The following is a 27,841-nucleotide window of genomic DNA, read 5'->3' as shown; positions in this document are numbered from 1 at the left end:
CCCACTATCGCTTTAGATACTATGATAGCTTCACTATCAAAACACACACTAAAACAATATGATGTATCCTACAAAATATGGTGGGCTTTCTGTCAAGAAAACCAAATTAACCCTTTGTGGCACACAAAGGGTTAATTTGGTTTTCTTGACAACCAGTGTGCCTCAGTACCAAAAATAATACAGTTTTTAACAATTCAGTTTGAGAAAGGCTCTTCTTATGGAACCCTTAATTCTCATAAATCTGCTCTCTCTCTAATAATTGGTTCGCGTATAGGGAGGGATGAGCGTATTAAAAGGTTGTTGAAAGGTTTTTACAAAACAAATCCTCCAAAACCGAAATACTCTTTTACTTGGGACCCATCTATTGTATTAAATACACTAAGAAAATGGCATCCTTGCATTTCATTACCGTTGGAAATTTTGACGAAAAAATTGGTTACATTACTAGCCTTATGTACAGCACAATGTGTACATTTCTTTAATAAAGATTAAAAATATATCTTATGTAGAGTCAGGTTTACATATAAATATCACAGATATAACTAAAACATCTGCGCCAGATCGTTCACAACCGGTATTGGTCTTACCATTCTATACCGAACCTGAGATTTGCCCATCACTTACTTTACAGTTTTACATTAATTGGACCAAAGATATAAGAGGTGATGTTGAAGAACTATTTATAATCACTAAAAAACCACATAGAGCGGCTACACCATCCACATTAAGTCGTTGGATAAAAAATGCGTTGACAAATTCTGGCATTAATACAGATATTTTTACGGGCCACTCTACTCGTCATGCTTCAACATCCATGGCCAAGATGAAGGGTGTGTCTATAGAGGCTATTAGAAATACCGCGGGTACAGAGTCTTCGCAGACATTTGCAAAATTTTATAATAGACCCATATACTAATATTTTTGCAAATACTGTTTTATCTGCAATGTGAGTGCTAACTATAGTACTTATACAATTTTTAATATAAAAATAAGTGTATTAAGGGATAATAATGTGATAATAATTGAAACTTGTTATAATTAAGAACTGTGTAATGAAGAATTTCTTATATGACTGATTAATATGATTAATAATTATGTTTAAAGACTTGATAATGTTAATGTTGAAAATGAGAATTATCCATAATTTTAATTTTTGTAGTAAAAGACTGATTTATACCAAAAATAGAAAGATGTTTTATTACAGCTTATACTATCCAGTTGTAATATTAAGGAAAAAATTAATCACAAACTCACTGAGACTCTAAATATCTACATGGTAAATATATATATCGAGAACGAAGCACTGGAATATAATAAATGATCAAACGAACTTACCTGTGATGTTCGATCATTATTATATGAAGTGCTTCGTTCGAAGATATATACCCACCCAGAGAACATATATAGTAGTAATACACCTGGTTTACTTAATCCCACCCTTTGAGTTTGTGATATAGTCTCTAAAGGAATGACAAGTATCAATCTATTGTCTATAAAGTATGACAAGTGTTGACAGTGAAACGTTTAATTTTCTTTTTTTTTTAGGCTTTAGAATCTAGCTCTAAAATTGCGTTATGTTGCCTAGTGATTAGAAGAAACTACATGGTAAATATATATATCTTCGAACGAAGCACTTCATATATATCACAGGTAAGTTCGTTTGATCATTTATTATACTGAATATAATAACTCGATTATACTCTCACTAAATTCACCTAGTATAGGAATTTTTAAAAATGTGTAAGATATTGGAGTTATAATATTTTTTTAGAATAAAGAACACCTTTATATATTTTAATAATAAAATAAGTCGAGTAGAGCGAAACGTAAATAATTTACGATAAAATTCGGATTGAAAGATTGCTATCTCAATTGGTTGTAGGGAGACGAAAGGTATCTAAATAGAGATAAAACAAATACTAAAGAATACCTCCGTCGTAATCTTACTGTGCGCACAGACTACAATGAAACAGACTCCTCTTAATTGCAATTAAAAAGTGAAACATATGAAGAATCTGGAGAAAGATTATTTAAAGAATCGGAAGCACTCAGTATTGAAAGACTTAGAGCTGACTCTTTTTAAACAAAATAACCACGGACAATGACATGCTATATCAATTTCCAAGGAATGTTTAACTGTGTTTCTATTAGAGGACCGAGATAGGTGAAATTACAGGATACGACGCATAGTATCAAAGTCCTCCAGACAACTCATGAGTGGTATGACGGGCACATGATGATGCATGGACATGCATAGGCCCGTGCAGCTATGTATATAAGCATTGGTTTCACATATTATGAGGTAGTCCATCAGCTTCTTGCCGTTCCAATTAAGTAAAACAAAAAAAAGAAACAAAGTGGAAACCTAACAATAAATTGACCTTCTTTCGGAAAGTTTCGAAAAATAATTTCAATTTTCTACTGTATTTCTTGGAAAAATTATTTTATTTTCATTACTAATATCCCTAAGACTTGGTATACCTTTACTTTGGTAAGACCTTTACGACTCAAGTCTATACATATGTGTTTGATCAGCAGATAAAAAGGCTAGGTTTCTCATTACATTAATTAAAAGAATACAAGTTCCTCTTTCATTAATTATTATTTAATTATTTTCCCTCTTTTTTTTGTATTAATATTATATTTTCCTTATTTCTCATACATTGTTTGTTACCTACCTGTTTACCCTGTCTTGAAAAGATAAGGTGATTTCTGCAATACGCCTGTCTTATTGCCAAACACGTGTAGAAACAAAGTTTCATTTAATTGTATGAAGTCTTCATATATCTCCAAAAGTCTACATTTCCAATTAAAAACTGTATGTACATACTAGGATATAATGAATTTGTATGAAGTCTTCATATATCTCTAAAAGTCTACATTTCCAATTAAAAACTGTATGTCATACTAGGATATAATGAATTTGAAGAGAAACAAATGGCGACGCGATAATTGTACCTACAGCGGAACAATGAAAACGGAACATCATCTGACAAAGGATTGTCTGTCATTGTAATGGGAATTTTAATTCACTCCCAACAGATGCATGAATAATAAACAGTAGGTTTACGTTTCAAATGTATTCGCATATAGCATAATTAAACATGGCTGATGAATATAAAACAATTTGTGAAATGTACTAGGTAGGTATAAATGAGAGTAGGTCTAATTGAAAACGGATAGTTTTATTGCTGTTTCCACGAACAGAGTATATTCTGAAGTATAAATTAACACAAAGATTGTTTGGTTTCGGCCACATTTGAAGTTTTCACTTTTCGGCGTAAGATAGAGTAACTAACCACTAAATCACGACGGTCTTGAAACAAAAATGTCAAGAAAAATGCAGAAATTGCTGGAGAAGAAAATTTGTCTATAATTAAATACCGAATAAATCTGGCATTTTTAAGGATAACTGTAACTAACTCTTAAACTAAAAAAGGATAATAGGTAAAAAATACGTAGAAATGAATTCTAGGAAACACAACTAAAAAAAATACAAAGTCGAATTGAGAGCCTCCACTTTTTTTTTAAGTAGGTTAAAACTAGATAACACGTGATTCGCGTAACGCCTCGCCTGAATAAAACATGGCGTACAAAAGTTTTAACACTCTGAGGTATTTACATACGCAATAAACCGAAAGTAGAACACCCTCTTTCATTCCTTTTGTTTTTCCTCTTTTATACACTGGTAAACAAGCTAACATCTTCTGCTGATTGGTTGTTTTTTTTCAGACTACTTAATGTTGTTTGACCGCTGGCCTTTACAGCTTCACCAGACAATATGGGCGAGTGCAGATGGCACTCCAAACCCGCGGAAGGACTTATGGAGTGGCTGAAGACCCAACTCCCGCCTGACGGATACGACTTTAGTCTGAGGGCACCCCTTGGGGTTCGAACCGCAACTCAGGCCGTCGTAATTTCGATCCCCATTTGAATTGAACGGGGGATCCATCGGAGGGAATGATTAATGGTCAAAGTCACTTATATATATATATACCATCAAGGACGGTCATCACGTTATCATGTGACGCTGTGATACCTCGCATTGCCATTCTGGAGGACTAGGGTGTCATGAATGTAAAGAGTATATTCTATTGACCCTGTAATAATAAGTAGTGAACTTGAGATTTTCTACCCAAACGTCTGTAATTTAAATTTCAAATCTATTCAACAATAATTATAACGCGTGTTTAGGCCACGAAAAATCCCATTTAATAGAATTATTAAGGAGTATAATTTTTTTTTATTTTCTTTTGTTTAATTTTATTGTTTGCTAATTTTTCTCTTAATGATTTGTATTGTGTTTATTATTTCTATTTATATGCTATAATAATTTATAAGCTGCTGTGAGCATTGTCATTATTGTGTTGTCATGTGTGATGTACTAAATATTATTCTATTCTAAATACAATACTCTAATATAAAATCTGATGAGATTTTGATCAAAGTTATATGGGACCAAATAGAAAATAATAATCAAAATTGACATAGAATAAAGTTCGGATATAACACATACTGTCAAATTACGAAACTTTTTTAAATTTCGTTCAAAAGTCAATTAAAATATCTAATGTACAGTTATGAAAACAGTTAAAAACCTAATTAAATCCACGAACGTCGTAACACATTTAAATAATACTACATCCTAAATAGCAAAGCTCGATCACCCAGATACTAATACATATTATGTACATAGTATATAGCATGTACTATTGTTTCTAAGTAGAATAACGTAACATATATATTTAAAATGATATTATCTTACAGATGTCGCGTGTGCAGCAAAACGATCTGCTCCTACACGAGGCGGTAATCAAAAACGAACCAGCTGCCGTCATAGAGGCGCTGCAGCGGCCAACTGACGTCAACTGCAGAAATAATGTGAGTTTTTTATTCAATGACAACATAATAATATTAATAACCCACTGCGGTTACCGTACCCTGTTCATCCCCTATTTAGTAGATCTGAAAATTGGCTACAATCTATTTTTCATATCCCTAACATTTTTTTTTTATTTCTTGGACATTTTATATTTTATTTTCCTTTAACATGGTATTAAAAATACATACATCCCTAAATTTTCACCCGTCTACCATCAACCCCTACTTTTAAATAGCGATTTTAATTCACATGACAAAACGACGTTTACGGGGTCAGCTAGTATATATCGAAATATATATTATGATAACTTTAATAGTAATGATAATAAGGTTCATAATTATATATCCTTTGAAATGCCTGGAAAATACCCAAGAATATTTTCGACTACTTGAAAGTGGGAAGCTGAATAAGCCAAGATTAATCATAATAAAACCTGAGGGAAGATTGCCCTCAATTTATATATATTTTCTTTTTTATTTCACTTCATATTTTATTTACATATTTTTTTCTGATTTATTTATTCCGCTTTGTATTTTTAATTTCCTCGTGCTTGTTACTGGAGCGAGACTTCTAAGCGATTATTATTAAATTAAAACAAATAAAATAATTATAGAAATATATTTCAAATTTATATTCAAAATATCATTATTCATGTAGGTCTTTACAGGCAGATATGTCAAATCTACCCTCAGCTCGGAATGATATCGAGATGAGTAGAACTGACAAGAAACTCAGCTTGTATTCTTTTCAAATAAATGAATTACATGTTCATTTTGGAATTTCATTTTAAATTTGGAATTATTTAAAATTTGTATCGAATAAAGCTCACAACAGTCAATTGTGTCATATAAAAAAAATATATGAAAATAAGATATATATAAACTATTATGGAAACTGCCAGCAACAATAGAAAGAAAGAAAATATTTATTATCAACAATTTCATTGCATGCATACACAATATTTCATACATACATATACATATACACACATACATATACACTATAATGATACATACAACATAAGTAGGTACTAATTATACCTATTTATGCATTCAAAAAAATATAGAGCACTGTTAACAGAACCTGTATAGTGCCTCATTAATAATCGGGGACTTAGGCACCATAAAGGTCCTAAGGCTAACTCAATTTACCATCATATACTGATTACTAACATAGTATATATTAGAGTTTTTTATAGCAATTGCTATAAAACTCTAATATAAAAAATATATATTTCAGACTGCCTTTCTGGTGATGAAATTAAAGTTCATGTTTATAGACGGCAGTTGCCATTGCCATCAGCTTTTATAGCAATCAAATTCCAATAAAAGATAAATTTCATTTATTATTTATTTATTTCTTACAGCCATTTTTTTTATTTTAACAGGCACACATACGCAATAGTAATGTTAGTATGGATTATCTAATGGAGTAAATAAAGATTATTATTATTATTAAAAAAGAAATGAGCAAGCACAGTTATAGTATGTAATATTATGTTATCTGTGGTTTAATTATTATTATTAACAAATACTCCTGCGTAGTATTAACATCTTCATACAGCTATGACGCGTTCGTTATCCTACTGCAGCTGTGCGCCGTGCAATATTGTGCATCTGTGGCGCATTACGTTTGCGCGGGAAAATAAAAAACTACAAAAATGGCTTCTTCAGCAGACATACTAATTATTTTGTACTCCTTATTTCTAATTGTTTTATACTATTGATTATACGTTTATATGCCTGTAATTTACTTCTAATATAAACAATAAACTATATAACAAACCTAAAACTATATATAAATACAGCCTCTAATAACATAACTAACGGTACTATATATTATATGTATGTTTCTTGCAGTACGGCAGGGCGCCGATACACTGGGCGGCAAGCAGAGGAAACGTCGACATAATCAAATTACTTATTGAAGCGAAATGCGACATAGAAGCAGCTGATAAGGTAATTTCCAGTATTACTCTTAACATATCGTACGCTTAATAATAATTGTCTTAACTCAATAATTATAAATTTTATAAAATAGACCTTATTGTTTTTGCAGTAAGGTTGAATTTCTAAAATTTGTAAGCTTGTAATTAATGCACTTTATTATTATGCGTGAGAATTATATAGGTACTAGCAATACCGTATCAATGAACAATTTGTTCTGAATATTCAGAATAAATTATTTAATAAATAAATATTATAAATATATGTTCATTAATTAATACAATAAATCTAAATGTAAAATTTGAATACATTGGATTTATTGTTCTTTTAGACGTCATTTTTGAACATTACTTCTTTTAATGCTCAGAGGCTTTCTGTGAATTCTTCAGCACGTACCAGGATCCGTAGGACAAGAAATTGGGGAACATGCGTAAGGTTAAATTTTTTAATTGTCAACACTCATGGTATAGGACAGAGGGTACACAAAAAACAAATGAGTTACCACCTACATAACAAAATAATACTGTAATGGACCCGTGGGATACCGGGGTGGCTTAATCCGTAGTTTTTTCTATTCTAAAATACTAGGCTGTCATAGAATTAAAAGAAGTTCGTTATTTGCATTCAGTTCGGAATGCGGCCGTTGCTAATGGCAGCATGGCATGGTCATCTCGAAGCCGTAAAAACTCTCGTCTCTGCGGGCGCCTGTCTAGCTGCTACTAACAAGGTATGTTACCCTAATAATATATTAACATAATTTTATGTAACTGGAATGCCCACCTGGTGGTAATTGGTAATCAATCGTCATACATCATGAACTTGTTAGTAAGGTGGACCAATAACATCCTTACTAGCAACGTGCCATATCAGGCTGACCTCCACGTGGTTCCCTCTGAAAACCATGATGATAAATTCTTGATGAATTTGTCACGATGGGCTAACTGACCTGACCTCATGCTCATCTTGTCATCCTCCACTGGTTCCCCGCCAGCGTAAACCGTTAGCGTTTACAGTCCATAAAAAAATAAGAAACAGTACCATGGAAACCACGTTGTCATGTAATGCTCGTGAATTATTGTTGCCATTCCAGACTAAAATTTTATGGCCTACCGCCTTATGCGAATCATATCATACAAACGAAGTTGCTTGACGGCTGAAATCGGTGAGACTGAGGTATATAGGTGACTTTTCACTAAGTCTACCTCAGTATGAAAATATAATAAATTAAAACACTGTGTAACTACGTAACAAAAATTTATATTACTCCTGCCTCTTGTCATTTTATGACATCCTGGTCCTCCCGATTGGCAATGCGTGAGAGGTACTATTATGACGTGATATGTCCGTAATGCTCATGTGTACTTTATACAAGGCACGGTTACCACTTACCATCGAGATGGTCATCTGATTGTTTGTCATTGTAGTTGATAAAAAAATCATTACATTACAAACAAGGAAAATACTACGATATTTTTTATAGTCTGTTCAATAAATTCATTGATCAATAAAGTTAACAAACTTATTTCTTTTTGTATAACGAATTTTGCAAGTTATAATAACAAAAATGTGTAGATATTTTTACAGGTTATTTCTCAGAAATCAGTTCAATGTATTCGTAGATGATGTCAATATAATAATATGATTATTATTATATTGACTCCACAATAAATTAAACAAAATCCCGTAACTCTAACAAATTTATATGAAGAATAATTATATTTTTTGTATAAATTATTATGGAATTATTATGATACATAGAAGTGATCAATTATATTAATCGTATAACAATATCACTTATTTTGTTCATCTCTAGAAATACTAGGCTGTCATAGACTTAAAAGAAGTTTATTATTTGTATTAATACTTCGGACTGAAGCTGTTTTTGATCTAGAATTTAATACTTTGCACAAACACATAATTTGTAACTATTTTGTTTGTTAATGTACAATCCAGTGTTAAGCTGTTTTTATGATTAATACGTACAAACACATAGACGGAAGGTTATGTCCGATCACATGAGTGACATATTTCTCTTATTAATGTAATTGTAACTTTCTATACTCTGCCTATATAGGGAATTCTATTTTTATCATGACAGTTTATGGACGAAAGATTGTGCCTACTTGCGTACAAATTAAATTATTATACATATTCGCTTCAACAAAATATAATCCAGTAGGGACATAATTTCCTTCTTCTAAATTTATATTACGTTATTTATATAGAAATTTGTTACAGAGAAAAACATGTAAATATAACAGTATTATATTCTTATATATAATACTAGCTACTCACCCCGGCTTCGCACGAGTGTACATGTATTATACATATAAACCTTTCTCTTGAATCACTCTATCTATTAAAACAACCGCTTTAAAATCCGTTGAGTAGTTTTAAAGATTTAAGTATACATAGGGACAGACAGCGACTTTGTTTTATACTATGTATCTAATGATGATTATGAAGATGAAGAGTTTGTTTGTTTGTTTAAACGCTCTAATCTCAGGAACTACTAGTTCGAATAGATAAATTATTTTTGTTTTGTAGTCTATTTGTCGAAGAAGGCTTTAAGCTATATAACATTACGCTACGACCAATAGCAATGATACAATGAAAAATATTGCAAAAAGTGAGGAAATGAAACGCAGACGAAGTTGCGCGGATCAGCTAGTTAATTATAAGGAATATGTCCCTACATATTAGTAGTAATGCTGTAATGGTAGCAATGTAGTACATTAGACCACATGTTTTTCTGTAAACTGTGGTATAGTAGATACTTTTTATAGACCAACGTCATATTTATTATTCATCTAGCTGATTATTGACATTAATACGTAGACGAAACATATTAAATATATTCCTCAATTACTATATTTTAATACAACATAAACTACTCGTATGCTATGTATGCTATTTAATTTAATGTATGGTATTTATAACACGTGTTAATGTCAACAATATTGGCTAAATAAATGTATATTATCATCATAAAACAGTATACAGAATGGAGAAGTAAACTATTATTATATGTTATTTAATTCTCACCATTATTCGATATCTTAATTTAGAGTTTAGATCTTATCTTACAAATAAAATTTGAGTGTCTGTTTGTAATATTGAAATAACCGTTTTTTACTACATGCATATGAATATAAACACGGTACATGCACCAAAATAACAATTTTTACATTTTTTATTTGTCTCTCTGTCCGGAGTTTGTTCCGGCTAATCTCTGAAATGGCTGGACCGATTTTGACGGGACTCTTTTTGGCAGGTAGCTGATGTACCTAATAAGGATTAACTTAGGCTACTTTTATTTTAGAAAAATAAAGTTAAATTCCACGCGGACGAAGTCGTGGGTACAGGTAGTTATTAATAAAAAACAGTCGCGTAAATAACACTTTACAGTGCAGGTGGATATGCTGAAATAATTAAGTACTTGTGAAACTAACCTGTGTACATGCGTACGAATGTTTGTACCTATGTACGAAATATTTACCTACGCTAGGATCACGTCAGATCCATAATCATAAATTATTTACTGTAACAAAGTAAATCAGTAGGTAGAACACGTGTCGAGGTGTCTGCAACAGACGTTTCAATTAGGGTAACCAAGTCTCCCCATTTGAATGTACTTTCCGACAAACTATTTATTCCCTGCATTCAGTACTTTGATGTAGATTTTAAGCTTAACGCTGTATTTCATAATGAATATTAGAATGAGTTATTCTAATAGTGCACTTGTTTACGAGTAGATCAGGAGTCACCAAAATGTTTAATCACGTATTTAGGGATCACAAATGTTTGTGTATTTAAAAAAAATTGTTTCAAAACTGATTCATAATTGGTTTACAAATATATGATAACTAGCTACTCGCCCCGGCTTCGCACGGGTGTACCTGTATTATATATACAAACCTTCTTCAAGAATCACTCTATCAATTAAAAAAAAATCTCTTCAATATCCGTTACGTAGTTTTAAAGATTTAAGCATACAGAGGGACAGACAGCGACTTTGTTTTATACTATGTAATGATGATGATATGCGCACAAGGCACTGCACTACTTAATTATAATTGCATGTTTTTCTTACGAGTCATTTCAATTGAATTGATGCACCGCGCTCAGCACTATGTTTGCAATGATGTGTGCCGCCCCCTCTTCCCGATCCACCATCTTTATGGCGTGAAGAGCGCTACTATTGCTTATCCCAATATACACTACCTTTTTTATATAATTGAAATACAAAGCAAGCTGACGGCTCACCTGATGGTATGTGGTAACTGTCACCTATACGCATGAACAGCACTACGAACGCCACATCGTCAAAAGACGACCCTATGGTCGTCTTTGCACCAGTTATGCCCCATTGCTAACAATATACCATGTCAGGTCCACCTCCACATGGTCCCCCCTGAAAATCATCCGCCAATCCGAAATTCACCTTTAGCGCATACGGCAGCACTATTTCATTGACATCCCAGAAAAAATCACCCACTCATGCTTTATTAATCCAGATTTAATAATGAAAATATTTAAACGAACGACATTGTACAAAATTATTTATTTTGTTTGTAACAAATATTTATTTTATTCTTTATTGTACACACACATAGGAAAAAATCAGCAATGCAATAAATGTAATGTACAAGGTCGAGCTTAACAGAGCTCTTAAAAGAGATTTCTTCCAGCAAACCTAGAAAATGTTATAGGATAGTGTATTAACTAGAACACTCATATGTGTACGAAAAAAAGAAGTTATTAAAATAGTATTCTAATAATATTAACTATCAGAATTAATACACATACATAAACTATAAGACTTAACTTAAAATGTAATTATAATACATACAAATATAAGTATAAAAAATATTTACATATTTTGTGTAAATATTTAATTGTCACAGACAATTACAATTCTGTATCTTGTATAAATGATTACATTCTCTAATAAAGTCGGCTAAATACGATACAAAGGTAAAAGATCATTGCTCCGCCCCCATCGACAGGGAATTCATCCCCACACGATGGAACCTAAGTGATCTAGGACAGTGCGATTTCAGAGGAGCTACCTTCCACGTACACGTACAGATGGCCGAATGAAGTACCTGCCCAGGTTTTCTCAAGCGACTACGGCGTTGGGTTTTTCAAGAAAGGTATATTAAGGTTTCTTAAGGGTCTGCAACGTACACGAGACGCCTCTGGTGTTTCAGGCGTCCACAGGCTACAGAAAACGTTTACCATCTGATTGGCCGCATGCCTATTTTCCACGTTTGTAGTACAAAAAAGAGTCGATTTTTAATGTCGAACTTTTTGGTTGTCAACATGGTAAACCTACTCTCCATGGAACAGTGAAAGCAAATCTCTTAAGCCCACAGATTTGTATCAGACGTATCTTTCTAGGTGTGGATAACTGAAGGATTATCCACATTAGCAGGATACAAGTATATATATGGTGCGATATCTCAATTTAGTTATTTATGATTGTTAATTACTGATTTTATATAATGGATTTATATTATTTTGTTTAATTCCGCTTCCATTCGCTACCATTTTATAAATCTGCCTGAAAAAAGATTTTAATGTCATATAAAATACTTCCTTAGCAAAAACTTACTGTAAAATTGAAGAATTCGTTAATGACAATAATGTTTTTATAGAAAAAATTTAAATCCATAGCTTATTATCCATTGATAATATTATCTGATTACACTAACAATGAGTGCGTAGCGATTTCTATGTTGATTATGCCTCTTACTTGTTATACTGTAATTATTATATAAAAAAACATCTATTCAAAAGAGCTACACACAAGTTTCTTTGCTCATTCTTCTTGTGACGAATCTGCGTTCCGAATAAGTGGTAGAATTCAAATATGACTATTCAAAAGTGCTTGTAATGATTTTATTTGAATAAAAATTATTTCTATTTCTATTTCATTAGCATGTGTGATACCATAAATATTTGCGAAAAGCTGATCGGCGCTACTATTATATTATGAACTTCACTATCAGTGATCAAAATTATAATTTTTTATGTAATATTCGTTTATTATTGGTATATTATTATTAGATAGGTATGGTATAATGTGTAAGGTTTTACAATAAATATTCAGAGTCTGTTATAAATCTAGCAGAAAAAAGATTTAAATGTCAAACAAAACATTCCTGATCAAAAATGACTTAAAATTGAAGATCTAACGATAATAATGTTTTTATAATAATAAATCTATAGCACACAATATTACTGATTACATCTAATAATGAGCGTAGCAGAGCTTGTGTTATCGAGTACTTGTTATACTGATTATAATATAAAAAAAACATCTACTAAAAAGAGATACACAAGTTTTTTTTCTTCTAAATACATATTATACTTAGAAAAAATCCATGATACAAAAGTGCAATCATGAGTTTATTTGAATAAAGATTATTTCTATTTCTATTTCTATTTCCAAAATTATTTTGTGTAATTCCGCTACCAGTACCATCGATATTATAAATATTCAGTGCAGAAACCTAACCACCGCTAGCAGATGTGTTATGGCCATCCCTATTAGTGATCAAATTGCGACCGTTATTGGATCTACACTCATGTTGCGACACATGTTTCGCCCCTATGTAATGAATAGAGCTCGGATATAATTTCGAAGCCTTGTGGTGACTGTGCGGCGAGCAGACTGAAACTTGAGGTGAAATATATGTCACAATATGGGCGTAGATCCAACAATAGGCGAAAACGGATAGCTAATATGGAAGATCATAATGTTTTCAGTACTTGTTGTCTGGTCACTGTACAGCCTAGCAGTGGGCGCGTTTATCACTATCTCTACCTAGGTTTATTATCTCTATATTCATTACTGAAGAGTTAGTAAGAATATAAATTGACACAAAAAGACTTTGTATATCAGCCAGATTCGAATACGCGATCTAAGATATGTTAGTACCTAAACCAGTAGACCATAACGATCTCACTAATTAATTTCTTTCGACTTATTTGTGAACAGAAACACAACGACCTTCTGCAGTGTGCTTGTTCCCGGGGCTCGCTAGATGTTGCAGCGTATGCAATCTCACTAGGATCCAACGTACAGGGGTGCGACGCGGCTGGCGACGCACCGTTGGCGTTAGCATCTCGTGCTGGTCATGCTGCCCTGGTAGATCTACTACTGGAGAAGGGAGCGGACATTGATGCTATCAATAAGGTAAGAAAGAGAAATTTATAATTTAAAATAATTGTGGTTGAAGTTTCACTGGGCGACCACTAGTAATAATAACAGCGTCAAAATATCGGGAGCTATTTAATAATATTATCATGATAAATTACTAGTTTATATACTGTATTACTTACTAAGTGAAGTATATATATGCATGGCATTAGTTGTTTATATATATAAACGGTTTTTCAAAAAGTTAGAACATATATATCTTAATCAACCATCTTTAAAAAATCAAGAGTTAAGTTTTTGCCTGATCCTCTCATCGTTTACCATTACATAGATCGTAAGCAAGATTCCCACCATCGTGGTATATAAAACTGAATCTGTCACGTAACTAATACCGGAATGAATTGAATTGCCGGTGAGATTAAAAAATAATATAAAAAAGTAGTCTTAAGGAATTTTAATATTAGTTTGTTTAGTCTAATTGCTTTCAATAAGTACTATAGATTATTAAAGGTAAGGAGGTTGTATGAAAATGAATTAAAGAAGTTGTTTTAGAACATAGAAAAAAAATTAGGACTCTACTCACACTAAAATCGTCTAGACACGGCTTTAAAATCATGCAAAACCGCATACTATTTTTGCCACTCATAACTTCCTTACTCTGTCACTTCTGAATTCCTAGTAATTTATTATTGAAATTTGGATAGAATATATTTTTTATTAATCAATCATTTCATGCTACAAACAAAAACAAAATACAAATAATGTTACAATAAGAAGAAACACAATAAATACACTTAAAAACGTAAAATGCTATAATAAACTAAAATATAAATAAATTATTTACTACAGGGATATGAGTGGGTTGGTACTCAGTGAACTCAGTCTCGGTCAATGAAACAACTTTATTAGTTAGCTTGATAAAGTAAGAGAGCCGATTCGATACAGATCTGAGGCATTAAAGAATTAACAACTCGTTTAGTTATTTATAGGATAACTAGTTACGAGATCTACGGAGAGAAGTTCGACCCTTTAGTCATTAAACGAGTAATAGAATTTACTAACATTTCACAGTAAATGTAGAAATACACTATTTTTAATTATGCCTAAAAAAGAGCCAAGTCCTTAGGTTAATACCTCAAGAAAAAAGAAGGAATTTATGTACAGTGGGAAAAAAGAGAGAGACACTGAGATAACTACAAATAAAGATGAGTGGAAGAGAGATATAACGTAGACTCCAAATGATAGCTGATATACAAGTGGAAATTCTGAGATGATAGTTTATCCTTTTCTATTCACTTTCGTTTCACAACTCCGGTGAATTAAAAATTAATAAAAACGATTTTTATTTATGCGGTAACCCATAAATTTCTACAAGTTACGACCTGTTACGATTCCCGATAAATTCAGCTTTTATCGCGGAATCCGTTATCTCCTGTTCTCCTGGGAATTTCAGGAAATTTCCCAGCTAAATAAAGAATCAAATAGAGCAAAACCTTGTTTTCACGTGTCCCATGATTTTCAGATACATTTGATTTATCGGACAATAGATTTCCTTTAGTATTTTTTATTGTTTTTTCACAAAAATATCATTATATGTTTTTAACATCAAGGTAGTAAACTTTTACACTTTAATTTTAGCCAGAGAAAGGATTTCACATTGTTTTTTTTTTCCGGACTACTCTAATGCTGTTGGCCGCAGCTGGCCTTTACACCTTCACCGGACGTTAGGGGGCGAGTGCAGATGGCACTCCAAACCCGCGGAAGGACTTATGGAGCGGCTGAAGGCCAACTCCTGCCTGACGGATACGAATTTCACATTGTCTCTGCATGGGCACCACTGTTTCACCCATATTCACCGTTAATAATAACCTTCCTGTTTAAGCTATATTCTAGTGAAAATGGAGATATATGGTAGTAAAACTAACAAGTACCGAGGTATAACTTTGATGACGGTCATTGCTCCGACCGCATATAATTTAACAACATAGCCATTTTTTATTAAATCGCTTGTTAGTTCGTGATGCTTATTTGTTTTTATTACATGGTCTTTATTTCTCTTTATATCTCATGCGTAGTTCCGTATTCTGTGATGTTAATGATGAGCAAACAACAAACTCATCTTATATATAAAATTCACATGTCACAGTTTTCGTTCCCATACTCCTCCGAAACGGCTTGACCGATTCTCATGAAATTTTGTGAGCGTATTGAGTAGGTCTGAGAATCAGCCAACATCTATTTTTCATCCCCCTAAATGTTAGGGGTAGTCCACCCCTAAATTTTTTTTTTATTTAAAGGCAAAATAACTTTTGCCGGGACTGCTAGTATACCTATAAAGGCTATGATTACAACATTCCATCAAATTATCCGTCAACTTATTTAGCAATTATAAAAAACTAGCGATCCGCCTGCCTTCGTACATCTTCGTATTTAAAAAAATACAATATATTTTTTAAATACCGTAATAATTTTTTTTTTTGCTTTATCTGTATGATGTTAACATGAGCAAACAAAAACTCATCTTATATATAATGTCAGAAAAACTTCACATAAATCTAATAGCAGTTTTCGTTCACCATTTTTGGTAAATATTGATGACTATTACTATAAAACTTTGGTACATCACTTTGCTCTATTGTCAATAATTTCTGCACAGTACTCTAATATCTAAATTAAATGCAAAGATATAGGTGTAATAAGTCCTAAGATTTATTTTATGTATTTTTTTCACATGTTGGGTTACATTATCAAAATTTTTATACGAATCCTTAACAAAAATATTATATGGTCTATGTTCATCAGGAATAATGTAGAATTGCAATTGTAAAATACAAACAAACAAAAAATCAATTCTTTTCTTTATAGTATAACGTATATTAACAATATACATATATACGTACCTATAGGACGCGACGTAAAAAATACATTTGAACTGAAAAAACGTTAATTTATGCCGTTTAAAGTGAGTTAACATATGAAACCTATGAAATATTACCGGCTTCATATTGAATTATGAGAATAACAATGGGTACGTAATTTACATAGCGTCGAACATACAAAAGTATGCGCAGTTAATGGAAAACCGAGTGCTTTCGGGTGGGTGTTTAAAATCAATTTGGTGCGTTTTATCTGATTATTAAAGAGCAAATTGTTCGTTGAAATCGAAGAAGCTTCCGAGATTATATTTGGAGAGAATGATTTGACGATCGTTTATTTTGATATCGCTAATTTAACTATAGAACACGATCGATAATTTTTGAAACCAAAAAATAATAATATTACTAATATTACACTTTTAATGAGCCGCTATAGATACAACTTAGTAAAATGGGGTGTCGCGTCAAGGAAGACTAATTTTGTAGTAGCTACGGCTCACCAATTGTTCTGTTTCTTTGTGCTCATCATCATCCTGTACGAAGGAAGATTTAAAAATGCTGCCGAATACGCTGTAGTCGTGGCAACATGCTGGGGTAAATACAATTGCCATTAAAACGAAAAAAAAAATAATTACTAATTTTTTTTTCAGTTTTTGGCATTTTAAGTCTTCTTCTTTATAATATTAGTAAAATACGAGTAATAATAATCTTGGTACAATCCACACAGCGCCATCTAATCCTAAGCTAAGGAGAGTTTGTGTTATGGATTTTTTTTATAAATACATACATAATATACACAGGAAACACCCAGACAATTACACACAATCATGCTTATTAATGCATAAATCTTTGTACTGTGTGAGGATTTTAACTCACGCCCATCGGACAGCAGCTACAGCTATTTTTAATAGCTGACATATATATATATATATATATATATATATATATATATATATATATATATATATTTAAATACTATATATATATATATATATATATATATATATATATGTGTATATGTGTTAGAAACTTGTACAATTCCAAATACATAAAAATATAAAAGACAAATAAGATTTCTTATTAGCAAACTCAGGATTTTCATCGGATGTGAAAGAGCTTTCAACTAAAGCTTATTTAATCTCAGTGGTTTACCCACGTTGGGCTGTTGACACAAATCCTACCCTCACTTGTGTTTACATCGGTTACCTGTGACTAGTTCATGTTTTAGACCAAAGAACACAATTTCTAGACTATTTCCGGTACTAGTCGTAAGCCGCAATTTTGTCTGAAAATACTTTGTCACAATGTTATAGATTACTAACTGTTACCCGCGAGTTTGTCCGCGTAGAATTTAACTTTATTATATTAAAATAAATAACAAAAAAAAGTAATATAAGTTACTCCTTATAATATTAGCTATCTGCGAATGTCCTGTCAAAATCAGTCCAGCCTTTTCAGAGATTAGTAAAAACAAACAAAGAATCGGACAGCAAAATTTTTAATTTAACTTTATTTTATTAAAGTATAAATATATTTTCTTGAAAAAGTAATGTAAGTTACTCCTTATAATATTAGCTATCTGCAAATGTATGGCCTGTCATAATCAGTCCAGCCGTTTCAGAGATTAGTAAAAACAAACAAAGAATCGGACAGCAAAATTTTTAATTTAACTTTATTTTATTAAAGTATAAATATATTTTCTTGAAAAAGTAATGTAAGTTACTCCTTATAATATTAGCTATCTGCGAATGTAAGTCACGTTGAAATCAGTCCAGCCGTTTTAGAGATTATCAAGAACAGACAGATAATGTGACAATATATGTTTTTGAAATTAATATATTGATATGAGTACCGTATCATGCTTGTTACCACACAATAATTTACTTGTAGGTATCCTGTACACAATAATTTACCTGTAATTAATTTTTGATGTTCCATTTAAAGAAATTACTTAAATAAAACGAAAAAAACATAAGTAATGTCGTCCCATCCAATACGCAAAGGAATTTCCCCGAGGAATAGCCAACTAAACGTACATAGAATGCTGGAGCATTATCCCCAAGTATACAATTTAGAGGTCCATTTGCCAGTCCCTGCCGATAGGAAAACGATTATCCGCTCCATCTGTACACCGGAAAACAAATTTTTCGTTGTATTTTCCAAACACTATACATATAATAAAAATATATTTACTGTGTAAACTGTGCAAATTTACAGTCATATTCTCTTAAATTATTTCGTTCTTCTTATTAAATACGTAATTTAAATTACAGAGAATCTTACTAATATCATAATCAAGGATTAATACCATAATAACATATTCCTGGTGTAATTTATCACGATTGACTAACTGACCTGACTGTACTGACCTGACTTCATGCTCATCTTATTATCCCTCACGTGCCCCGCCAGCGTAAACCGTTAGCGCAGGCGAGTGTACCATTCTATTATCATCCATTAAAAATATACAGATAAATCGTCTATTCGATTACTACATATCAGACACAAGTGTAATTCCGTAAATGTGAGCAATACATAGTTTATTCTATATTTTTATATATCTACTCCAATATAATTGTTGGCCAGATGTACTATATGATTACTAATGATCATGACCTACAACTCTACGCACTAAATCAATGTGGGATAAAATTTTTGGCAACAGTAATACATAGTTCGACATAAAATTAATAATTTTGTGTCATTATGTGTGATCTGCGATACAAAAAGGTCGTAACCGTCAGTATGCAAAATTGTTCAGAAAACAAAACGGAAAGTAAAATTTTATAGTATATATGAAAGAATAAGACTAAGTTATAAAACCAACTAAGTTATAAAATAAACTGCGTGAAGCCACAACACATATTTTCTAGGACCAAACCAAGCGAGAAAAAAACGAATAGACTAAATAAATAAAACACAAAAAAGGGCAAGGATATTTAGTTTATGGACAATAAGTATAACTTAAAAAAAAGTATAAAAATGAAAAAGTCAGTTCAATACGCATTATTATAGATTTAAAATTATTTTTTTATGACTTTGTCAACAGGTGGGTCGCACAGCGCTCCATGTGGCTTGCGAAGGTGGCCACTGCACCACTGCTGCTCTCCTAATAGACAAGGGTGCAACGAGAGAGGCCAGGGACAACTCTGGCCGGACCCCACTCCATTTGGCGGCTGTCCATCGGCATACGGAGCTTGTGAGGGTACTGTTGGAATCACAGTGCCACGTGGACGCCACAGATAACGTAAATTTATAATATCTATACGTTATTTATGTAATATGTGTATATAATATCTACATATTTATTTACTAGTTGCACCTGCAACTTCGTCCGCGTGGAATATATCTTTATTTTTCTAAAATAAAAGTAGCCTAAGTCTCCTTATTACATTACCTGCCAATAAAAGTCCCGTCAAAATTGGTCCAGCCGTTTCAGAAATTAGCCGGAACAAACAAACAGACAGACAAAAATTGTAAAAAATGTTATTTTTGTGTATGTACCGTATTTATATTCATATGCATGTAGTAAGAAACGGTTATTTGAACATTACAAACAGACACTTCAATTTTATTTATATGTATAGATTAAATGAGAGGCACTGACTGAAAATCAGCGATGTGCAGCGTACGTGTAAACATTACGCTCACAGCATCAGCTGAGTCAGTCCCTTTTGCCCAGAATATGCAGTTTGAGGTACTACTGTTTACGTTTTATATGTAGTTTAAGATGCTCATTTTTTTATAGTTTTTATTTTACAAACAGTGTACGAACTCAAATATATGTATATGTCTTTTGTTCTGGCAATAAATAAATATTATTATTATTAAATAATATTTTAATGTTTGTTTGTAATTGACGGTCTCAGTGGTTCGCACCGCCTCATTTCCGATGTTCGAGGTTCGATTCCTCGCACGGAACTCTATCGGTCTTGGTTTTCTCTACTTTTTTTTATGAAAATTATATGCTATATAATTTTATAAAAATATATTGATGGGAGAAAGTCGAAAAAATAAATTCCATTATAGAAATAATAGGCGGGTCGCATAAACATGTTTAATGGGCCGCAAGCGCCCCGCGGGCCGCGTGTTGCTCATCCCTGATATAAATTACAATTAAGTTGTTATTTTTTGTTATAGAATGGTGTAACCGCATTGCAAATGGCATGCGCTCAGGGCTGTCACGGCATCGTGGAGCATCTCCTCGCATTTGGTGCCAACGTGCATTTACAAAACAATGTAAGATTCTTTATAAATATTCACTGAATATAATTAATTAATTTAGAGAATTGACTTATTGCGTCTATCCTAATAACAGGCTACTCGAACAAATACTCCAATAGACTATAGCTGTAAATAAAAACAACATATGCATCATGACTAGGTCCTTCACAGGACACTGCAAATTGAACAAACATATGGCAAACTTAGTACAATAAGTATTTGCAGATATTGCCAAACTGAAGAGGAAACGCCAATACACATCCTATGTGGTTATAGCCCACTCGAGCATAAACGAAATATCTCCTTTAAAAAGTTTACACTCTATCCTGAGGATATAAAAATCATCGCTCCTAAGAATATCCTTCATTTCTTGTCCCTGTAGGGTCTAAGCGAACTCGAAAACGGGCGAGCACAATAGGTCGCAGTGCTACAGGTCCAAGCACATGTCAATAGCCCAAATCTCCAAATAAAAAATCTTGCTTTTGCATTTATTATTTTTAAACTTTCGTGTTAAGACCTGGTTAATAATATAAGTAACATCACAATATATTATCACAATATACACTCAAAGATTGTCTTTACTTTGAGTAAAGTCATATGCAAGACTAGCTGTTCCGGCGACTTCGTCCGCGTGGAATTTAACTTTATTTTTCTAAAATAAAAGTAACCTTAGTTACTCCTTATTACATCAGCTACTATATAATACTATATTCATATCTATGTAGTAAAAACGGTTAATTCAATATTACAAACAGACACTCCAATTTTATTTATATGTATAGATATTGTACGAAAGTTATGAGAAAAAAATAACACCACTATATTATGGGAGAACAAAAGACTTTTGAAACAAAAAACTATGCTACAATATAGGAACTTTGCCTGTTCCATCACTGAAAAGGAGATGGACGAATATGGGAAAAAAAATTGTTATGGTTAATAATGTTGGACTGACAATTGTAGCTGTTGATTGTATATGAGCATGTATAATATAATCATTAAAATTGTAGACTACAGAATACACTGATGTATCGCGCTAAACTCAGAATCGTATCTTAATTTCATGCAATTTTCACTAATTGCTTGCTATAGAAGCATACTGTAACATCATCATCATCTGCTTCTTCCTTATCCCATATATTTGTGGTCAGCGTAATATGTTTTTCTCTTCCATTCATCCCTGTTCGCAGTCATCGCGTTATTTACTTCCTTTCTTACCCTTACTTTACTTCCTTTCCTTTCTTATCTTTCACACAGTCCATCCATCTCTTTTTCGGCCATCCTCTGCCCTTATAACCATCCACAATCATATGTAACACCTTCCTTAAAATATTATCTTCATTCCTACGCATTACATGTCCATACCACGATAGACGATTACTCTTTACCTTCTTTGACACCGGTGCCACTTTCATACTTCCTCTAATGTATTCATTCTTTATCTTATCCATTCTTGTCACACCACACATCCACCTCAACATTCGCATTTCAGTTGCATGCAGTCGTCTTTCATCCGTCGCCAGTAGCAAGCATATTGTAACAATAATTGTATAATTCCAATATATACACATAATATGTTACAAACAAAACAGTTTTTTCTACACTAGCTAACCCGCGCAAATTCGTCTGTTTTTTTTTTGCAATATTTTTCATTTCAGCTCCGCTCCTATTACTCATAGCGTAATGTATAATCTTAAATCCTTCCTCGACAAATTGACTATACAACACAAGAATATTTTTTGAATTCGAACCAGTAGTTCCTGAGATTAGTGTGTTCAAACAAAGAAACAAACTCTTCAGCTTTATAATATTAGTACAGATATGTATACAAATATATAAAAAAACTGCTGCAAATTAACTGCTTTTCACTTAATGTATATGAAAGTATATACAGGACTTATTTCAAAATTTTAATTTAATTTTGTCTGTCTGTCTATTTGTTCTTTCTTGTTAATCTCTGAAACAGCTGGACAGATTTTGAGGTGACTTACACTCGCAGATAGCTAATGTTATAAGGAATAACTTAGTTTAAGTCGAGAGTAACAGCTAGTATATTTATATATATTAAAACACCCACCTTAGTTGGTGAGACTATCAATACAAATTACAAGGGATGTAGGATGTCGGCTGATTTCTGCTAGGCATCATTATACAATATACGTAAATACACAACAAATAATACAAGATATACGAGGACTGAGGTCCCACACGGGTAAATATTTGTGTAGATATTACTTGTCTAATAATAAATACTTAATACGATACTAAGGTGAAGAGGGCACCATTCAGAAATATGATTCTCGGAAACCTATTTCAGAATTAAATTTATTATGCGTGACCGCGAAATATTCTGAGAAAATACTTATTTATTCAATGAATATTGTTAATAACTTATATACAATGGCAGTGACAACTCAGTCAGTTAAATCCTAACGGTTCGAGTGATTCAAATTCAACGGAGATTTCTTGATATTTGAAGGTCACGCTCTATTGTCCAGGGTTTCAAATCGACTTCAACATTGACTTGATATTTGAAAGTCAAGTTGGAATTAGTATAAATATCTATGTTGATATTCTACGCAGATAGAGTTTGTACATGGTAATGGTTCTCTTGGAAACCATAGTGATAAGTTCCTTGTAATTTGCCACGTTGGCTAACTTACCTAACTATGCTCATCTTATCATCCTCCACTGGTGCCCCACCAGCGTAAATCTTTAGCGCAGGCGGGCCGCTATCCATTAGGGGCCATTTAAGTAAGGGGCTTTGCTTATTTTGGATGTCATGGGGGTGGGAGAGTCTAGATTAGATGATGATTAGGTCATCGGCAGTCATTTACTTTTTTACACGAATGTCAACCCCCACATTGTCTTTGCTAAAAAAACAATACATTAATTGAAAAATGTTTACGTAAGCATGGGGGGAGGGGGTCAGAGCTATGCTTACATTTGCTGACAAGGGGGGTGGGAGGTAAATAATTATAATAAATCTGCTTAGGTAATACTTGATCGGCCCCTTATCATCCGTTAAAAAACGTAACGGTTGCCACTTCAATAACAACTACAATCAGTCAACATTTTTGACATTCCAATATCATAAATAAAAACTATATACAAAGTAAGTAAGCTATTTCCCGGCAAGCTTTCTGCACAGCTTACTTTCTTAGCTGTCATCCGGTTTAAAGGGACTGGCATAAGCCCTTAGGCTACTACACGAGTTACGTGAGTAGATAAGTGACGGTTTCCATTACCAACAAGTGGGCCAATAAGAATTTATAAATGTTATGTTGGTTTTCTACCGATAAAGGTTCAAAATGTGGGAGATGGAATGAATGGACTGTATGCGTGATATAAATCAAACAATGGATAGAAAATGGTAAATACTTATAATGAAGATACAAACGGTTGTAAGACAAAAAGTGACAATAAAAAACATGACAATTCTATAAAAAAATATATTCTAACTTGATAGAAATAGAAATAATCTTTATTCAAATAAACTTAATATAAACACTTTGGAATAGTCAAGTTTTTTTTATTCTACCGATCATTCAGAATGCAGAATCATCACAAGAAGAATGAGCAAGAGACTTTCAATGTTGCTCTTTTAAATAAATATTGTTTTAATTATATTTACATTAACAAGAATTAGGCATGGGACAATCAACATAGAAACCGCTACGCACTTAATCTTTGTTCAATCAGATAACATTGTCAGCGCTATGAATTTTAAGTTAGATATTTTCTATATATTATTTTTATAATATTTTATAAGACATTTGAATTTTTTTTCTGGCAAATTGAGATAGAAAAATAATCATATAAAAATGTGCAAAGAGTTTGCAACAGGGCCGTTTCTTTATTTGCCATTCCCACTATATAATATGCTGTACTTATGTTATGGTGACCAGGTGGGCTCATCAGCTCTACATGCTGCATGTGCTGCCGATGCCACCCACATCGTAGAACTGTTGCTGGCGCGAGGTGCTGATCCTACCGTCACTGATCAGGTAAATTTATGTGAAACACCATTATATTTTCTAGTATCGATACTAATAATCTTACCATCAGGCGAGCCGTATGCTTGACTTGAGAGGAATAACTGAGCTAATTTACCCGTTATACCGTCATATCTTGTGATATGAATTTACATTTATGTTTGTTTGTTTATATATTTTTTATGTGAACGTATAGTAGATTTAGGATTGCTAACTGTTTTGACAAAAAAAAAGTATAAACTGGTTTGAATAGGAAAAAAAAGTATTAGGAAAAAAGTATTTTTGAAATTCTATGTTTTTAATGCTTTAAAAACGTATTTTGTATGCTTTTCGCACATGCTAACATTTATTTGTTATCTTTAAAGGTCGCAAAGCTTGTTTGACAATGAACATTTAAATTTAAATAAAAAAACAATTCGTTTTTAATCTTCAATTATAAACAAAACTAGCGGATCATTTTTGTACAACTTCGTCGATAGAGAGTGACATTCGTGAGCTGTGACAAATGTCACACCTCACAATTGACATCTAACACTTCGTTCAGTAATCAGTAATCAGTATAACCCATAATGAGTATTTTGTTTTACGCATCACAGTAAAGGTTGAAAATAAAGTATTTTTGCATACTTTATTTAGTAGGATACGTTAACCTGTTAACCGGGCAAGACGCATAAATGCGTCAGGAGTAAATAATATCAAGTACTCGTACCTGATATTGTTTACTGATATATGTATAGGAATACGTCCTCGAAAGTTTGTTTGCGCCCTGGAATGTATGAAGCGTATATTTTCGTCGTCGTGCGAATTATAATAATAATAATCTCAGGACAATTCACACAGCGCCATCTAGACCCAAGTTAAGCTAGCTAAAGCTTGTGTTATGAGTACTAGACAACTGATACAAATACATAGATATTTTTTTATAAACACATACATATTATACTTAGAAAACACCCAGACCGATACAAACAATCATACTCATGAATACAAATGTTTGTGCCGTGCGAGGAATCGAACCCGCGACCATCGGTCGTAAAGCGTATGCTAGACCGCTAGACCACCGAGGAATTGTAGTGTAGCATTATGTATTGATAATTGTTTTAAAATATCATCATCATCATCGCACATAGCCCCAAAGATCTCCACGGAAGACGTCCAAAATATATCACACAGAAATAAGTTTTGAATTTTTATATGTACCTATTGTGTAATTCTATTTTGTTTACGTGCTTTTACTTGTTTTGTGATTCCTCCCTTATTACAAAAAATCTGTTAAAACTCGGAAAACGTGATCTCCACGACGATCGGTCCTGCGCTGCTCGCATCCTGTCACCGTACAATTACGTTCCATTTTACCAGCCTTCCTAAAAATCTTGACCAGATCGTCGGTCCACCTTGTTTTAAAATATCTCACACAGAAATTAAGTTTTGAATTTTTATATGTACCTATTGTGTAATTCTATTTTGTTTACGTGCTTTTACTTGTTTTGTGATTCCTTTTGTCTTCAAAAATATTAATAAACTATATATGTTTATAGTTTTTCATCTATTTTATGTACAAATAAAAATATGAAATGACGGTCTCCGGGCGTGACGTATTGACATGTCCTAGCGAAACGAAATAAGTCATAAAAAATCTATTGGTAACAACTATATTATGTAGTTATATCGTTAAGTTTCCTTTTTTTCTATAATATAATACACATTACAGTCTAATCTAGTTAATATAAATCTAAAACTATATAATATCTAAAAGATATATTTTTAATAAAAAAAATAACCACAATAAAAAATATTAGGGGACACTCGGATTTGAACCGGGAACCTTTCGATCTGCAGTCGAATGCTCTACCATTGAGCTATATCCCCATATGATGATATATTTGTAATTGTTGGAACAGTTGTATTCTATATTTAAAAATATCCAAGTACATTAATATAACAAGGGGATTCCCCACGATTCATTTCTGTACTGCATATATAATTGCACAGTTCACAATAAATTTCGTATGTTTGCTCATAGCGTCAAGTGTGTTCTTATAAAATGAAATGAAATTATTTTATTCAATTTGTTTTCGAAAGGTGAATATTCTGATTATTCTACTAAAACAGATGTCGGTGAAACGTTTATTCAGTTTTCAGATATGAGCTATCTGAAAACTGAATAAAGACAACTGAATAAACGTAATAAAATAGTTTATGGAATTGTTTTATCCTACCACATACATACACGACACCGTCCTCGTTGGCGAAGACGATGACCTGAACAACACCATCAAGCGCACCGGGGCGCCTAAACTTCATGACAAACTAATGTTTTTATTGACAATGAATATGACGTAATATTCTCAATTTTTATATTCACCTAATTGTTTGTGTGTTTTCTAATATAGGTTTTCTATATATGTAAACCTTATAATAGAGGCATTAAGGTACATATTGTTATAGTTTTATTTCATACTAGCTGTTGCCTGCGACTTCGTCTGCCTTTCCGTCGTTTTTCGTAAAATAAGTAGCCTATGTCCTTCCTCACGATTCAGTGGTTTTGATGTGTTTTCCTAATATTTCCCTTCACTGCTCTGCTCCTATTGATCGTAGCGTGATGAAAAGTATACCATAACCTGCCCAGGAGTATGAACAATAATTGTTCCAAGTTTTGTTAAAATTCGTCGAGTAGTTTTTATTTCTATAACGAACATACAGACAGACAGACAGACTGACAGACAGATAAAAAATTTACTGATTGCATT

General features: G+C 32.5%; 1 protein-coding gene and 1 non-coding gene across 3 annotated transcripts in view; one reads left to right on the top strand and one right to left on the bottom strand.

Annotated features, from left to right (window-relative positions):
* Nucleotides 1-27,841, top strand: part of LOC131855039 (ankyrin repeat domain-containing protein 29-like) — a 73,280-nt gene that overhangs the window by 27,236 nt on the left and 18,203 nt on the right. For both annotated transcript variants that reach the window (XR_009358089.1, XM_059206250.1), the window contains exons 2-8: nt 4,768-4,881; nt 6,742-6,840; nt 7,457-7,555; nt 13,835-14,032; nt 19,922-20,119; nt 21,013-21,111; nt 25,005-25,103. Coding sequence is in view for 1 of the 2 variants with exons in the window: in XM_059206250.1 (XP_059062233.1) it covers nt 4,768-4,881; nt 6,742-6,840; nt 7,457-7,555; nt 13,835-14,032; nt 19,922-20,119; nt 21,013-21,111; nt 25,005-25,103 (906 nt within the window). In the remaining variant the exon portion in view is untranslated. The remainder of the gene's footprint in view (nt 1-4,767; nt 4,882-6,741; nt 6,841-7,456; nt 7,556-13,834; nt 14,033-19,921; nt 20,120-21,012; nt 21,112-25,004; nt 25,104-27,841) is intronic.
* Nucleotides 26,889-26,960, bottom strand: Trnac-gca (transfer RNA cysteine (anticodon GCA)). The gene has a single exon. It is a non-coding gene; the product is annotated as a tRNA-Cys (tRNA).

This window comes from Achroia grisella, unplaced genomic scaffold, assembly GCF_030625045.1.
Source record: "Achroia grisella isolate CSIRO2021 unplaced genomic scaffold, CSIRO_AGI_Agris_v1 utg1295, whole genome shotgun sequence".
Lineage (NCBI taxonomy): Eukaryota > Metazoa > Arthropoda > Insecta > Lepidoptera > Pyralidae > Achroia > Achroia grisella.
The sequence above is the reverse complement of the archived record's forward strand: the minus strand, read 5'-3'. Positions and strand labels throughout refer to the sequence as shown.